Below are 18,301 nucleotides of genomic sequence, written 5' to 3'. Positions count from 1 at the left end.
CCTGCAGAGCAGAAATGTTTTATGATTACACCGGATTAAATGAAGGGTGATTTCAAAATAATGCTTCAAATCCGAGTTTCTTCATTTGTTTTACTTTCAAATAGTTTTAATTAGTTGGGTACTTTGATCTTCAGTAATAATTTATAAGAATTTGATTAAAAAAAAAAAAAAAAAATCAACTTCTAACCCGATTTACTCGATAACGATAGCTCAAATCAAAAAAATATATACTACAAAATCGACTCCAAATGTGATGTAGATTCACCAGTTTCCCGCTTGTACTACGAGTTTCCGGACACCCTGTATATTAGAAGAAGATAAAAATCTTTTAGTACTTTACGCTCCGTTATGATTGTTTAATGCTTTATGTATAATGCGCATATGATAAATTTTCTTTATGAACATACAAAGAAGAGTGTCTGTGGCGGGAGGCGTGACTTTTTTTTACACAAATATACAGTTTTATTTCGAGATTGATAAAATTTCGCACACTTGACCTTCTAAACGGGAGGAAGGTGACGGTAAAGCTGGGAGGAGGAGGAAGGTGAAGGTGAAGATTTAAAAATTTCAACCACATTCATTTTTCCCATCCTTTAGGGTAGAATTTTGATACTTCTTGATGAAATTTTACACATTGATGTTCACATAAGCCCGTTGTCGGTAAGCATTCGACATAAACCGAATGCTGCAAGACTCTGCGCAGAAAAGTTCAATACTGAGCTGCGCTGCTGACCGCTGAAATGCCGACCAATGCCGAGAACTTCACCGAGTAATAAATAACACATGTTTATATTTGTTTCGTAAATAAATTATTATATTCATACTCCATATTAAGTAATATAAGTTTCTCAGATGAGAGTATAATGATAGGATATCTGCTATTCAGAAAAGAGAATTTTTTCCAGCACAGACAAGCAGAGATATGCATAATAAGATTTGTGATGAGGTTCGAAGATATGGTAAGACTCGTCCCTCCTATAATAAAATAAACAAACGAATCTTGTTAAAAAATTGAATCAATTAGTACTTACATGTATCGGAAGCCAGCAGAAAGCAAAGGCCGCTACAACGACAAGCACCATCCTGGTTACCCTCCTCTTCCCTCTGCGCCCCTCGGCTGAAAGTCTGCCTCCGGGGGCCGCTCTCCACAACCTCGCCAGCAGCCTCACGTACAGACCGCAGATCAGCGCCAAGGGCACGGCATACGCCGAAGCCAAGAAAGACAACTGAAACGCTGGCCGCTTACAAGAGTCCCCTTCCAGAAACACGCACGAAGATTGCGGCCTCCCCTGATACCAGTACTGAACTTCCCCGTGACAATATGCCACCGGACCCGCAGTCGTCAGAATCAAGACCCAAGCTAAACCAATCGCTCTTATAGCGTTCCTCTCCGTTCTCAAAGCCATCGAAGCAACAGGGTGAACCACAGCCAGAAATCTATCCAGCGACATCAGGACTAAGGTATAAACTGACGCGTGTACCGTAACAACGATCAGATACTGCACCAGCTTGCACCACGCGTCGCCAAATGGCCATCTTGTTAAAACGTAGTCCGTCGCTGTGAAAGGCACGCAGAAAATCACGAATAATAAGTCAGCAACTGCCAGATTGATGATGAGTAAGTTGGTTGTGGATCTCATTCCTGGATTTGCCGCTACTACAAGGACAACTAAAGCGTTTCCGAGTAGTCCAGCGAGTCCGATTAGACCAAAGAATACTGGCACAACTCTCGATACGATTCTTTCTAAAGACACTTCTTCTATCCCTGGGTTATACTCGTCTATCCAGGTAAGGTTATTTGTGCACATTTCTGCCCATCCTGTTGTGCCAGTTCCCGGTGTGACCGCTATTCCTACACCAGAACTGTTAAATAAGCTGTTGGTGTAGTTCAGGCAAAGCGCGTGCATGTCAGGTGTTGACGGAGTAGACATTTTAACAATTTACAGATATCACTTTATTTAAAACGGATAGTTTAAAACACCTTACTTAAAAAAATATCTAGGTATTACCACTTTAATAATAAGGATCTAATAAGTACGTAAGCACTAATTTAATGCTACAATATTATTAAAAATTAGCCTATGTTGTGCGTTGTTTTAATACAATTAATTTCCGTGTAACTTAATTCATATAGTTTAAATATAAATACTATGCAAAACTTTTCACCATCGTACTGCATATTGATATGAGATATAGCCGTACATTTTTATCACTTAATTTTTAACCACACACCAACCACTCAGAAATCATTAATTTGTTTTCAATGAATTTTAAAAGTTTTAATCCGCTTCTCAGTACAAAATCATAAATTAAACACTAGTAAATTATTCATGACATAACCGAACATAAATACAGGAAAAAGCCATTTTCGTTTAATTTGAGGCTTCCGCCGAGGCGTCGTAAGTTTTAATTAAGTTTTCTCGTTGTTTCTTGATCAGGCTGGTGTTAAATATTCAGACGTGAATATAATTTTCCGGAGATATCTGCAACAAAAAGAAAAACAGGTACATTTAAAATTTTCGTTGCGTTATACATAATTTTTTTGGAAAGAGCCAAAATTATTAATGCTTGGAAAGGATCATAATTTAAGATTACACATTATTAATATGGTATTACTGTGGTTTATTAGGTTTTATGGAAGAGGTTACTTTCTTCCCTACATTTATTTGTTGTGCAACTATACATATGAAATTTGAATTTATTATATATTAAAAATGTGCCCATTTGGTAAGATTAGAACCACAAATAAATTCCATAAAAAACTATTTATCTTCTTCTTTTATATAAATAGAATATAATGTTCGTGTGAATGTGTGTCTCATTGCAGATTTAAAAGCTACTAGACTAATAGAAAATTTCAAATTTTATTTTTATTTGTAATGAAATAAAACAATATTTTTTGTTTAAAACCACGAATTTTTATTAATTTAAAGACCGACCGGTTTCGCTTCACTCAAGCATCGTCAGGGTACAAAATTAAACTTTTATCCAGTTTAATTTTGTACCCTGACGATGCTCGAGTGAAGCGAAACCGGTCGGTCTTAAAATTAATAAAAAATCGTGGTTTTAAACAATTTTTTTTTTTTTATTTCATTAAAATGTTAAACCGCAAAGTAATTGCTTTCTACGAAAATATTTTTATTTGTGCCAGAAGTATTTAGAGAGAAGTTTGAATGATATAAGGAGTCGAAGACGACCAAGGAAGACTCACAATTTCACTCCAAACCATTCATAACCCCGAGGAATGCCGGGTTCACGTCAGCGAGTAATATACATATTACTCTATGTATAATCCGAAAGATAAAACATTTTTTAATGTAAATTCTAGCTTGACCGACGGAGCATATTATTTGACGGCCTGCGTGGTCGAAGGGTAAGTCTCTAAACAGGCTAAAATGTATGTAATGCAAGGTGAGCCGTCAGTTGATTCTCCGACAGTTGGCCCACCGACAGTTAATCCCTTGGACAGTTGATTTTGGAAGGATTATTTCTTCTGTAGGTACGTCCTCATCAGTAAAGTAAATATGCAGAGAGGATACTCATATGTATATATTATATTTATACACAGTATGTTTAGGGAAATATGCTATAATAATACCGTGTTCCTGAAGGAGCTTGCAGTGAGAATAACAAAACACGACATACTTATATATGTAGTCTGCTTTGGGAAATACGCTATATCTACTTACATGTAATATAAGAAAGCATCCCCGAAGGGTTATGCAGAGAGGATATACTGCCGTAAGTATGGCAAAAGTTAATATACTATATGATACCCTGTCCCCGAAGGAGTACGCTATGAGAATAACAAAATAAGACATACTCGTACTTATATACATGGAGTCTGTTTAAGAAATCAGAAGATATAATACGTATATGGACTTTTTTTATACCTATGGCAGAAAGTCCTCTCTGTATACCCCTATTGAAGACTTACTCACATTACAGGTAAGAAGAGTATGGCGTTTTTTCCTAAACCGATTGCATGTATATTGTATAAGTACATCATATTAACTATTCTCACCGCATACTCTCTCGGGGACACGGTATTATTGTTTCTAAATATATTCGCATAGTGGATTTTCTAAATATATTCGTATGGTGGATTTTCACTACAGACGCCTGCAGATATGAGTATTGAATTTTGAACCAATATTAACCACGAATGTCAAATATAATATTCAAGATATTGCTTGTGCAATGATAGAGATTACTTTAGCGGAGGATTGAACCCTCGATGCCTGAATGGAAACCCAACGTTTTGGACCAATCGACCACTAAGTTATCATAATATGTCATCATTACTTTAAAAAACTTTAAATATTATCTGCATTCTAACAAATCGAAAATAATTATTTTATTTAAAAAATACTTCGTTTAACCTTTGCCGTTGAAACATATGTTTAAAAATTATGGGGAAAAAAAAGAACTCTGTTAAAAGCCCTATAATTGCTTCCCCTTACACCTCCCAGTCTGAAGAATCGGACTCCGACGCTGATGAGATTGAAGCCGAAAATAACCCTGACCTGAGTCATGTATCAGGACATAAAATATTATCCGGGACTCAAATTGCCCTAAAAGCCTTACAGGACGCATTGGCTGAAAAGCCATCCAAAGTGTCTAAAGAGCAGCAGCTCAAAATATCGAGAAACGTGACAAATGTTCTCGGTTCCGTTGCCCAACTTTTGCTGGAGAAGGAAGAGCTAAGAGGAGACCTTAATTCGGCCCTAGCTAATATCAAGGTCCTGCAGGCCGAGAAAACAATGGCCGAAAATTATACAAAACAGCTGCTGGACAAAATTCAACAGCTTGAGTCAGATCTGGGTCCAGTAATGCGCCGTGTGGCTGATGCAACAGAGGCTAGCCTTTCATTTGCTGAAGTTACAAAGAAAAAACTCCCAGTGCCTCCACCACTCACTCGTACCAGTATCAAAATAGGGAAACCAAGACCATCTGTATGTTTTTTTCCCAAACTACCGGGGGTCGATGATAGCGATGGGACTAAAAAAATTATTAAGGACATCGTTAAGCCATCGCAATTAGGAGTGAAGATAACGGGAGTAAAAAACATAAAAAACAAAGGAGTCATTATCCACACTGCCAGCAGCCAGGAACAAGAAAGGCTTTTAAATGATCCTGTTATATCCAGCTCTGACTTGCTGAGTGCCTGTCTTCCAGTTAAGAGGCAGCCAAGGTTAATATTTTTTAACGTGCCCCGTGAACTATCGGATGAGAAATTTTTAGAGAATGCCCTCTCTGGAATCTCTGAAGGTGACAACTTTAAAGAGTGTGCATCCAAGTGCAAACTTAGTCATATGGCTGGAGCTCGAACCGGACCGTCTTGCCACAGAGTGTACTCGGTGCCCGCTAACATTCGTCATGCATTGGTGCAACAAGGTCGTGTATTCGTGGACTGGACCGTTTGCGGTGTGCGTGACTTTGTAGGACTTACAGTGTGTCTGAACTGTCAAATGGTTGGACATTCTCACAAGTACTGCAAAGATACAAAGAGATGCTCTCACTGCGGTGTAGAAGGACACGCGCGCGAGGCCTGCCCCGCTGCTGCTGCAGCACCCAGTTGCGCTACATGCGCACGTTTCGGAAAGCCTGCAGCTTCCCGGGCCCACCCCACTGGAGATAAGGACTGCCCGGCGTACAAAGCGGCTTTATTGAAGGATCTCTCCACCATCGACTATGGCATTTAATCATACGGAAAAAGATGGCGAGGCAGTGGCTGTTGATGCATTAAATATACTATATCAAAATGTGAGGGGTATTCGAACAAAGACCGTAAGTGTGCGCAATGAAATTTTAATCAATAATTATGACATTATTTGTTTTTCTGAAACATGGCTGAACTCAACAGTGTTTAGTGAAGAACTGTTTGATGACAGATATATAGTAATTAGGAGAGATTGTGAGTCAACCAAATCTGCGTCTAAAGAAGGTGGCGGAGTTCTAGCCGCCGTTTCTAAAAAACTTCTTGTATCCAGAAAAACGGAATGGGAGAGTGACAATGAAGATTTGTGGCTTGTAATTAAGTCTCGTTCCAACTCGCTCATCTTTATTTGCATCCTCTATATTCCTCCTAGTGTAACTGTAGACAATTATTGTAATCAGATTGAAAAATTACAAGATCTGTATTTAAAGTATTCAATTTCCAATTCACAGTTTATTATTATTGGTGATTTCAATTTGCCCGAAATAAAATGGTTACCTGACAATTCATTTAAAAATAATGTACTTTCACCTTCTAATTATAAAAGCATGAAAGCACACAGTCTTGTCAACCTTTCATCAATTTGCAACTTGTATCAATTCAATAATGTACTAAATACAAATGAAAATTTATTGGATCTTGTTTTCTCTGATAAAGTTAACATAGATATACATATAGCACCAGGCTTAACCAAATTGGATCGATATCACCCTTCATTTGAAATAATGGTGAAACAAAATAAAGATCAATTTTTAGAAATCAATAGAAGTGACTCAAAATATAACTTCAGGAAGGGAAACTTTCATGAATGTCGACAGGATCTATTATCTGTTAATTGGATAACTCTTTTTAAAAATGAAAATGTGAATAGTATGGTGATCTTGTTCTATGAAAAATTATGGGAAATAATTGAAAAACACTTTAAAAAATATATTACTAAAACAAAAAATCAATATCCTGTCTGGTTTAATCAGCAATTGATTGCTCTTCTTAAGAAAAAAAAACAACATTAGACTTAAGGTAAAAAAACATGGTAACGAGTCAGATTATAGAGAATTTTCTTATTTAAGGAAAGTTACAGAAAAAATACAAAGCGAATGTTATAAATCATACATCAACTCTGTCGAAAGTGGTCTGCAAGGTAACATAAAGGTGTTTTGGTCATACTCAAAATCATTACGAAAAAACAATTGTATTCCTAAAGTAATGCATCTTGACGATATTTCCGCAAATGAAGGTGAACACATAGCAAACATATTTTCTAAATATTTTTCATCTGTTTATACCAATTCGGAATCATCCACTAATGGTTCAATGCCAAACATAACTGAACACAATCAGAGCAATTTGGGTAAAATACATATTGGTGCAGATGAAATAAAATGTTTTTTGAGTAAAATAGATTCCAACAAGGGTCCAGGCCCAGATAATATTCCTCCTTTCTTTGTCAGTTGCTTTGCAGACTCTTTATGTTTACCGCTTTTTATAATTTTTAATGCATCCCTAATCACGGGAACTTTTCCTGATCTGTGGAAAAAAGCACATGTGGTACCAGTATTAAAATCGGGAGACCAATCTTTAGTAAAAAATTATAGACCAATCAGTATATTATCCTGTTTTGCTAAGGTTTTTGAATCTTTGATATATAAAAATATTTTTTCGCATTTTAAGCCCCTTCTCTGCACTAGGCAACATGGGTTTGTTCCTCAAAGATCTATTAACTCAAATCTTTTGGAATTTTGTAATTATGTATGTAATTCTTTTAATGAAAGATTACAAGTAGATGCAATTTATACTGATTTCCAAAAAGCTTTTGATAAAGTTAATCACTCCATCTTATTAAAAAAACTTGAACAAATAGGAATACATGGAGATCTACTTCGCTGGGTGAAATCATATTTGTATAACAGAACTCAATTAGTTCTTATTAATGGATACAAATCATCCCCTATAATTGTAACTTCCGGTGTACCACAGGGTTCAAATCTTGGCCCCCTACTTTTTCTTATATTCATAAATGACCTTGGCTCGAAATTAAATTGTGATTATGCTTTTTTCGCCGATGATCTTAAAATTTTTCGTAAAATCAAGTCTGTTTCCGATCATCAACTGCTTCAAAACGACCTCGACACACTTAATAACTGGTGTACTGTCAATGATATATATATTTTTTTTTATATTTACTCCACACAGGAGGCCCTGAAGAAAATAATTTCCCTCAGGGCCTATGTCATCTTTGGGGATGCTGTGTGGAGGGTCTTTTTGTGGAGAGGAAGGAGTGAACATGGGTCTTGAAGAGTCCCATGTTGTAGGAGGGAGGAAACACAGAGGCCGGCAGTTCGTTCCACAGCCGAGCTGTTGAACTTAAGAACGAATCGTAGAAGCGACCCGTTCTCATGTGACAAGTGTCAACTGTGTACAAATGTTGGGCGCGCGTTAGGCGTGTATCCCGACTACGCACCGGTGCCGAAGGGATCAATGACGCTAGTTCCTCAGAGCATCTTCCATTGTAATACCGATAGAACAAGGACAGCATACCTACCTGACGCCTGTGCTCTAAAGATTGCAGTCCGTTTGTTAAGATTGGGGAATCTATCAAACGGACCGCCCGTTTCTGCACAGAGTCAAGGGTTTTTTTCAGGTATTTTGGGGCTCCAGACCAGAGATGGCTGCCAAATTCGATAGTAGGGCGCACTTGCGATTTGTACAGGGTGAGCAGTTGTGTACTATTAAAGTATCTGCGGGCCCTGTACAGTACGCCCAGCTTCTGAGAGGCCAACTTTACTCTAGCTTCGATGGAGCCCCCGTACCTGAGCTGGTCACTTATAGTTACACCAAGCATATCAATGGAAGGCCTGTTCGGAAGATTGCTTCCGTTGAAGGAGACTAGATTATCATTTGGATCCCTTTTAGACGTAATCAGACAGGATTGGGTCTTTGAAACATTAAATTCGACGAGATTATTTTTACCCCAGGAGGAAATACTCTCGAGATAACCGTCCATTCTCTGCTTCAAAGCCCTCCGAGCCGTTGGAGTTTGTGTGCCCTTTGGGGGCTTGTCAAACGAAAAGCTATCATGAACTGTACTGTCATCCGCGTAACAATGAATCGGTGCACATGTCAAAAGGTCATTGATGTGCAACAAAAACAAAGTTGGAGACAGAACCGATCCCTGTGGGACGCCAGCATTTATGGAGTGCGAGGAAGAGGTGAAACCGTCAGCAACCGCCTGAATCGACCTATCCCTTAAAAAGTCAGCAATCCACGTACACAGGGATGCGGGAAGTCCGTAAGAATGCAATTTGTTGACAAGTTCTCGGTGCCAGACCCGGTCAAAGGCCTTGGATATGTCTAGTGCGACCGTTTGGGTCTCACCGTGACGTTCCAGGCACCGCCCCCAAACATGCGTCACATACGCGAGAAGATCACCGCACGAGCGGTTCCGCCGGAATCCGTATTGACGGTCGTTGATAATTTTGTTCTTCTCGAGGTATGCGAGCAGTTTGTCGTTGATCACACGTTCCATCACTTTGGACAGAACTGATGTGATCGCTATGGGGCGGTAGTTGGCCGGGTTGGAGCGGTCACCTTTCTTGGGAATAGGGTGAATTACCGCTTTTTTCCAACCAGAGGGCACAGTGCCACACTTCAGGGACATTTTGAAGAGCTTTGTCAAAACTGGAACTATTTCCGCAGCACACCTCTGCAATACCAGGGCAGGTATTCCATCAGGTCCACTAGCTTTGTTAACATCGAGCCCCCGTATGACGTGGAGTACATCCCGATGCCGGATCCTCAGCTTTTTCATATAGAAGCCGCAGTGAGGAACCGACGGCGGAACAGCACCCCCGTCGTCGAGGGTCGAGTTTTCCGCAAACATTTTCCCTAAAAGGTTTGCCTTTTCGGTGGCGGTGTTTGCTAGTGAGCCGTCAGGTCTGGTAAGAGGTGGAAAACTGGGTTTGCAAAAATTTCGACCTATTGAGCCCGCAAGCGACCAGAATGCTCTGCTGCCATGCGGGCAGGCAGCCAGCTTTTTGCTGATCTGCAGGTCGTGTTCGAATTTTGACCTATTGATGATTCTCTTGCATTCCTTTGCCGATTTGTTGTATGCTGATCTGCTTTCGGGCGTTCGAGATGTGTTGTAGGCTCGGTAAGCCGCGTTTTTTCGTCGAACTGCTTCGGAGAATTGTCGACTGAACCACGGCTTTGAGCCCACACCAGTTTCTTTAGTAGTCGATTGTATGAAGCCATCCATCGCCGAATTGATGACTTCACCAATCTCCTGGGCACATCTTGAAAGGTCCGAAGTCCGAAAACAAACAGCTGACCACGGAAAAGCATTGAAATGGGCCCGCATACCGAACCAATCTGCTGACCTATAGTGCCACACTTTTCTCCTCAGCCTCTCATTGGTTGGTCTGAGGCTAACGGGGATTGATGTCGTCACTAGGCAGTGGTCAGATGATCCCAGAGGCGCTGTGACGTCAATCTTATAACCGTGTGGCACAGTAGTTAAGAATAGGTCTAACAGATTGGAGCGGTGAGTCTGGACATCAGGAACCCTTGTAGGCTCCTGAACCAATTGCTCTAATCCGTAGCAAATGGCAAAGGATTCCGCCTGTCGGCCAGCCGAGTCCGTTGGGCCTGAGAACTTCAACCATGGTTCGTTATGAACGTTGAAGTCCCCCAGAACAACAAACTCGGCCGAAGGGTAGCGGGGCAAGAGATCATCAATAGTATCGCTCAAATGTTTGAAGAGCTCGGAAGTGTCTGATTCGCTATGGTTCGGTGAGCGGTATAGACATGCGTAGAATCTTGCCGTACTGGCAAGATTGACGCGCACCCACATTACGTCGAATCTGGAGTTTTCCAGACTCAATAGTCGCACACAGTTGACGTCAGCTCGACTATAGAGGCAGACTCCTCCTTTCAGTCGGAATTTGCTTGCGAGGGTAAAGCCCGGGCAGTCCAGATAGGAGGAGTCTGGCGGCTCGGCTATCTGAGTTTCGGATAGGAAAAGAAGGTTGGGACGTTGGGACAAAAGATGGTGATGGACGGAATTTAAATTTGTGTGCAGGCCGCGAATGTTGGCAAAATTTACCAACAGTTTTGGCCCGCACCGGGGACGCCTGCTACTCGCCGCTGTAAAGATGTTAAGTTTGTTTTTATGTATATTCATGATTTTAATTTTTTTTTTTTTGTTTTTTTTTGTTTTTAAGGGTATGAAGTGAAAGGTAGGTCTGGAATGGAAAGGTATGAGGGGTGGGTAGGAATATGGGGTTCAGGCTGTCCAGGAGTGATGAGCGTTTGGTTCCAGCCCACCCACTGCGGTGCTAGGCGATAGGCTGGGAGAGTCCGGCTGGAGAGGGCATCCAATGCGCCCCAAACGCTGCTGCTGGGTCCCCTCCGGTCACGAACCGGCACAACAGCAGTGGCGGGGTTTTTTCACTCGCTGATGGGGCAGCCCACCCTTAGTCGTGAGCCTGAGGGTCGGGCCCCTGTTCTATCGAGCGGCCCGGACAGCGGTAACCGGTTGTAAAGGGTCTCCCTCAACCAGCATCTCCCAACCGGCCCGCCACGCAGAAGGTGGGCCGACGCACCCGCCACCAAGACCCGGGCAAACCTTAACCCATGAACCCGGGCACCCCTGCTAAGTCACCAAACGTAGAGAACCACTTGGGGTGACCTGTGGCAGAGGTGTTGGTCATCCAATAAATGGTTCCCAGGGCGGCGGTACCCATTCCCGCCTACCAAATTGTGCACTTTATGCACTTAATTTATATTATGCACTTAAATGTTGAAAAATGTTACATTTTAAACTTCACTAGAAATAGAATTATAAAGGATTTTTCTTATGTTATTAATAATATTATTCTCAAAAAAGTATCTTCAATAAGAGATCTAGGAATCACTCTTGATTCTAAATTCATATTTGATGTACACATTAACGACATTAAGTGCAAATCATTAAAAATGATGGGATTTATTCATAGAATATGTAAACCTTTCCAAGATCCTCAGTCAATTCTAACTCTTTACAATGCCTTAATTAGAAGTAAACTTGAATATGGAAGCTCTATTTGGAATCCACATTACTGCAAATATGAAAATATTGTAGAATCCATTCAAAAAAAAATGCTAAGAATGTTATCCTTCAAATGTGGATTACATGACCATCTTAGATCATATGACGTACGTCGTGATTACTTCAAGATTGATACACTTAAAACTAGAAGGCAATTGACTGATCTCATATGTTTACATAAAATTATTCACGGTCAACTTGATACTACATTATGTCTTAGCAATATTAAAATAAATGTCCCCAATTTGCATTGTTTAAGACGCCATAATATTTTTCACCTGAATACATTTATAAATAATATCGCCTACTTTAGCCCTCTGATCCAGATGTGTCGACTATATAACAAGATAGAGTGTGCTGAAATAGATATTTTCGTCGATAATTTGTACGGATTCAGAAAAAAAGTTCTGGCGCTATTAAAAAATATTAGCTAATTCATTGTGTCAATTTTCTCTCTATGCATACCTCTCGTATTTCTTATGCCTCTTACCACTTGTAATAATGTATAATGTAATGTGTTACTTGAGCGAGCTTGTATATGATTGTGTATTTTATTTTTATTTTTTGATGTTTTTGTTTTCTAATTGTATGTATCTGTATTTAATTGTATGTATCTGTATTTAATTTTTTGTATCTTTATTTAATTGTAGATTTTTGTAATTGTACAATAACTGAGTTTTTATAAGTGGATTGTTCTCACCTAAGTGTGATCATCTGTAAAAACCCAGTATAAATAAATAAATAAACAGATTACTTTTATTGAAAGTAAAAATCTGAAAACATTTACATTAGAAATGCGTCGCCTACACAACTGAAACAAAACTAGGATTGAAAATGTCAAAGTCGAGTGCATACCAATGCATCATCCAGTGTAGAGAATATTTATTCTCCAAAGCAAAATATTTCCTTTTACTTTCATAGACGGCGTCAGAGTAGTAGAAAACTTTTCAAATATCGAGATGATCCGCCCTTCAGTATGGTTTAATAAATCAATTAATAAGCCCTTTAATAAATCATACTTATGCATACACATACATTTCACACAGATGAGATCATTGTGCTTGAAGAAATTTTTGTTGTGTGTTCCGCATTTCCTAAACGCCTTCACCCGCTTTCCTCCTACACACTCTTTCTACACCGCTGATAAGAGTAACAGCTCTTCCTTCACAGATAACACGACTAACACCCTTCCTTCATCGCTGATACGAGTAACAGTTCTTCTATCACCGCTCGTCGCTACCGCTTTCACCGGAATCCGTGCATTTTCCGCTCTCGAAGATTATGGCTCTTATCGCTAAAATACGCAAATTATTTGCCATTTTGTCATTCATCCATGTCAAGTAACGACTCGACGCGCGCCTTGGTGAATTCCGCAAATGATTCAGCCACAGCATAAGTTGCTTAGTGATTACATTCGATAAGTCTTCTCCGCTTCATTACAACAACATTATTATAAAGGTTCTTCGATTCAATACACAAAATTTTACACATTTACGTAGTTTAATACCTTTTAAAAAAACATGGATCACGACGAAACCATATCGAGCCGGGAAAATTTTTGCAACAACTTTCTTTTTACAGATCGTTAAAAGTTTGTTTGCACTTAAATAATAAGTTTAGGGTGCCATTATCGGCACCATTAAAAAGACTAACAATATTTAACACTTCAAAAATGATAATAATCTTTTATATAAAATAACTTTTGCCGGCTTTTTGACCTGAAAATCAGAAGACTTACTAAAGTTTGGAGAGAGAAACCAAGGAAGAGTGGAGAGGAGAGATGAGATCTTTTTCCTTGGTGGGACCTTAAGGGAACCAAGGAGGAGTGGAGAGGAGAGATGAGGCCACCTCCGTGAACTCTTCCTTTGTGGGGCCTTTGCGGAACCAAAGGGGAAAGGAGAGGAGAGATGAGGCTCTCTTCCCTTGTGGTGCCTTCAGCGAACCAAGGGGGATTGGAGAGGAGAGTTGAGACCTGGGAACACACATGGAACCAGAAGATATAGCCACATATCCAATAACAACCCTGGTGAACTTTATAAAGGAGACCGGGTGAATGTTAAAGGAATGAGGTAAAATGAGAAATAGCACGATGGGCCCATGGCCTAAGTGCTCACGGGAACTATATGTAAACCTTCTCCACTCTTAAAAAAAAAGGTGAAGAGATATTATTTGAGAAATAAAATGTATAATAACTGTTTAGCCAAACATTTATATATTTCTTGAAAAACTATGTTTAAATACAATACATTATATATTAAGAAATACAGGATAAAACAAAACAAAAAATGACAGCTGTGACGGAAATAGGACACAAAAAACAATAAAGCCAATGTTAAGTCAAGACAGGAACAAGGGTGTGATGGCGTTGACAACTTCTGACACATCAATACAAAATATAACTTGCGTGATGACTGATAAAAATCATTAAGACTTATACACAAATTCAAGGTCCTGACTTGACAATTATGGCCATTCTGGACATTGGGAATGGTATCCATAAATTGTGGAGTGTTGATTGAGGAAAAGCAAATCATTATTTCTGAGTCTACGGGAAGGAATATTGAAAGGGATAAGTTGCAATGAATAATTTGAGTCATTCATAACGTTAATAATTTTGAAAATGCAGGTAAGTAAACGAAGCTACATTGCATAAAATTGCCCGAATTTTTAATGTACGCTGCCGAGCGACCCGCGAGCCGCGAGGGAACGAACCCGCGGGTCAGAACCCGCCGACCAATTACAGGGCGTTTAAGTCTCTTATGGGTTTAATAGTTTAAATTACAACTCATTAATTATTGTAAGTATAATTATATAATCAAAGTTATTCATTAAAAAATCGGCGTTTTTGTAAAGCTATGTTAATTATGAATAGGTGTATTTATTTTTAAGAAAACATATTTTTACACTCAAGTTCCTAATTAAAAATATGACATCGAAAGTCTGGAAATACCTTAATACTGCAATAAAATGAACTATGAACTCGAGCATTTTACTGAACATGAAACCTTTATGAGATACTTAAGATTTGAACATGAGACAGTGGATATGTAGAAAAAAAAATGTCTGATGAAAAGACAACAAGAAAACTATTACCAAGTTTTTGCCCCGGTACAAGCGACCCAGAGGCAGACCGCAACAAATAGCTGTTTTAAATAATGACATTAGAATATAAAAAATAAATTCGCTTTTGTCTTACAAAATTTACCCAAAATAGGGCAAGTAACAAACGCTCTTATCTTTCCATTAAATTCGTAATGAAAACATTGTACATGTGTAGTAAAGAATATGTGTGAACGAATAAAATAGATATAGGATGGGGCAGTGTTTACTTACTAGTTGCGGAAAATACTACTTCTACATCACGGGTGTGAGTGAGATGACAAGTTGCGCTTACTAGCTTACACTACGACAAATACGGAACCCTTTATAAAACGTGAGACTATCTACTGCCAGTAGGTTATCCTTCTTATATTTGTGCCTTGCTACGTTCGCTATCACATATTATTTTATTTCGACGTTCACCGGTTTCAGGTAGCTAAAAGCCTTGTGAATAATTGTGGTAATTGAAATAATAAGTGATCTGTATATATTTTTGCACATCTCAAAAGCACACGAAGGCATTCTTGAAAAAAGAGCGGTGTTTGTCGCAGCTGATTACATGTTTTCTGACGAACGAACGCATGTGCGATACTAAACGCAGTAAATCTCAAGTATATCCAATGGACCTAGTTCATTGAAAACACGCGCGTTTTTGCAGTAGCCTATATTTTTAGAACATGAAAGAGGGAATGTAGCATTTGTGGAAGAGGCCAAATCCTGTTGGATGTGTAGTCTTAGTATTTAAAAGAAATGTTTAGAACCTTTACTTACATTGAAGCTTGCTAAAACGTTTCTTAATTATAAAATATGAACTGAGAATAATCCGAAACAGCCGGAGCCGAAACAGCCGAAGTAGCCGAGAAAACATCTGCCTTGTGTAGGAATTCTTTTTGCAGGACGGATTTAGTAACGAACAAAAGTACCTGTCTGCCAATTTAGTGCTGTCTCAAAATAATCTATTTACGATCGCATTGAGATTAGTATTTTATTTTTATTTATTTCTCTTTTTTATGTGAATACCTTAAACGAGTCCCAACTGCTAACAACCATCTGGAGACAATGAGACTATGGCATCCCGAATTGGGGTGTGTTGTGAGGCTGAAAGTAGTGGACAGGGGAATAAGGTGGCTAAGAAGATGGTGGGGAAGTACCTGGCTGTTCAGATCTTTTCACCAAACACGGCTAAAGCCATTTCAAGCAACGTTTCAATTCTGAATGGTGGTCTTACATCAGAGTGATACTGAGAGTATTTTCCACTCTGGAACGTAGCGCAAATATATCTTATATTATTAAAATGATTAAATTGTGGAATAACACAAATCAATCAAATAATATTCACTTGCACTCTCTGGGATTTGAACCCGCGACCTTCTGCTTGCTAGTCGAGTGCCTTATCCCTCAACCACGGAGGTCATTAAGAATGCTTTTTAGAATTAGATTTTTATTGTTTTTGTCTAATTGGTTATTTTTATTGACGTAATTCAAATAATAGAATATCTCGTGCTTTCGAAATAAATTGCCTGATTGTACTTAAATGATACATATACTTATATTATAAGGATTAACGCAGGTACCTACCAATTTATATTTTGTTCTATGGTGAGACATTTAATAACTTGTTCAGATCGATAGATAATCTAGGGAGATATAAATTTAGTGTGTTTAAAATCCAATAAAAATGCAAATTATTCACCGCTATAATCAGGCACTAGAAAATATAATTTTATTCCAAGAAATAGAAAATAAAATTTAACACGCAAAACACATTATTATGCGCAACACAAATGTAAATTTCTTGCATTTTAAAGAACACGAATGGTGTTCATTATAATGTACACCATTTGTGTTCACATACTTCGGAATAATCAAAATAAATAGTTTAAGCACGCTTTCCACTGTATTTATTTTCTAAGAATATGTAAATTATTTCTAATGTAATATTTTTTCAAGTAAGCTTTTCAATAATAATAATTATAAAATATAATTAATATAGAGTGAGAGGAAGATTGTAAAGTACCTAAAAATTCAGTAAAGAACTGAATTTTTTATATGGGAAATTTCAAGATAATTATTATAGATTATCACGGAGTGGTAGATATATTAGGTATTTCCTTAGTGAAATTTCCCATATGAAAAATTCAGTTCTTTACTGAATTTTTAGGTACTTTACAATCTTCTTATCACTCTTTTTTCCCCTCCTCACTACCATCAGCCTCACAACATACGCGAATTGGAGATGCCATAGTCCCAGCGACTCCTGACAGTTATAAGCAGTTGCGACTCTTGTGTGGTATACACAAATAATAGGTGCAATTCTTATCGATTAAGACAGTTAATAATCAGATTCTTAAACGCCAGTTCAACGTTGGTGTGATAAAGCTGGCCTCGAGCCTGGTTTAAAACCGCTTTAACCAAAAAAATTGCGATGTTAATGAGTTAAATTTTTCACTGTTCTAACCTTACGGGACGCAAAATATTTATATCATCTTTTTAGTAATGCTGTTAGTCTCTTTCGCTCTGGAACTAAACACAACGGTCTTACTTAAAAACGTGGTGAAAAATTAATTCAATTGATAAACCACCGTGCATGTGAAAAACTTTGGTACTAATTGAAACGTAAAATAGAAACTGACATAAAATAATTAATATAAGTTGTAAATATGTTGAATAACACGAATATAATAGTTAATTGATAATTTTATGAACAAAACACGTTTTGCGAAGATATTTCAATTAATATAAAAACAGCTGTCAATCGTGGATTTCGCGCTTGAAGAATATTTTGATGCGCATGCGTGAAGTGACAAAAAACATAGTGGAAAAATATAAAAAAAGAATTAAAGATATATTTATTATTAGTAACAACTCGAATCGTAACTTTCACATTTCTATACACCGTTTAGCAAAAATAGCGTGTAACAAAGCGGTATAAAGTGGTATTTCTTTAGTAAGGCAAAAAAACGTCAAAGCCCTGATTATTTTGGAGTATTAAGTTTAAACCCGTGCCCGTGTTTTTTATGCCTAGAATATAAGCATATTCACATTTTCAACGAGTTCGCCGAACTCATTGCGGTATAAAAATATTCATTAACCAATCTAATTTCTAATAATCGGACAATGAAGAAGAGATTCGGTTTTAAAAATGAAAATAAAGCTTTGTAAATCGTAGGAATCCGTATTTCACTTCGAAACCTTTGCCGATTGTAAGTTTCTTCATTTAACAACTAGCTGTACACCAGATACAGAAACAATAGCGCTGTTCCTTTTTTGTCCAGAAAATGGGGGTGTTTTTTTTAAAAAGTATGTTTTTACATTTCACAGATGATATTTATAATATAGGTAAATAAAAACACAAGCGTATTTGAATGTGACGTTGTGTCATAATATCAAAGCAATCG

The 18,301-nt window shown here is 38.1% G+C and overlaps 1 protein-coding gene across 1 annotated transcript in view; it reads right to left on the bottom strand.

Annotated features, from left to right (window-relative positions):
- AstA-R1 (allatostatin A receptor 1) overlaps window positions 1-1,808 on the bottom strand; it is a 301,561-nt gene extending 299,753 nt beyond the window's left edge. The window contains exon 1 of the mRNA XM_089638274.1: window positions 1,032-1,808. Within this exon, the coding sequence (XP_089494400.1) occupies window positions 1,032-1,808 (777 nt within the window). The remainder of the gene's footprint in view (window positions 1-1,031) is intronic.
- Between the last annotated feature and the right edge of the window lie 16,493 nt (window positions 1,809-18,301).

Source organism: Hesperophylax consimilis, chromosome 12 (genome assembly GCF_061612785.1).
Source record: "Hesperophylax consimilis isolate HC1 chromosome 12, BYU_Hcon_1.0, whole genome shotgun sequence".
NCBI lineage: Eukaryota > Metazoa > Arthropoda > Insecta > Trichoptera > Limnephilidae > Hesperophylax > Hesperophylax consimilis.
This window is presented reverse-complemented; position numbering and strand designations above follow the sequence as displayed.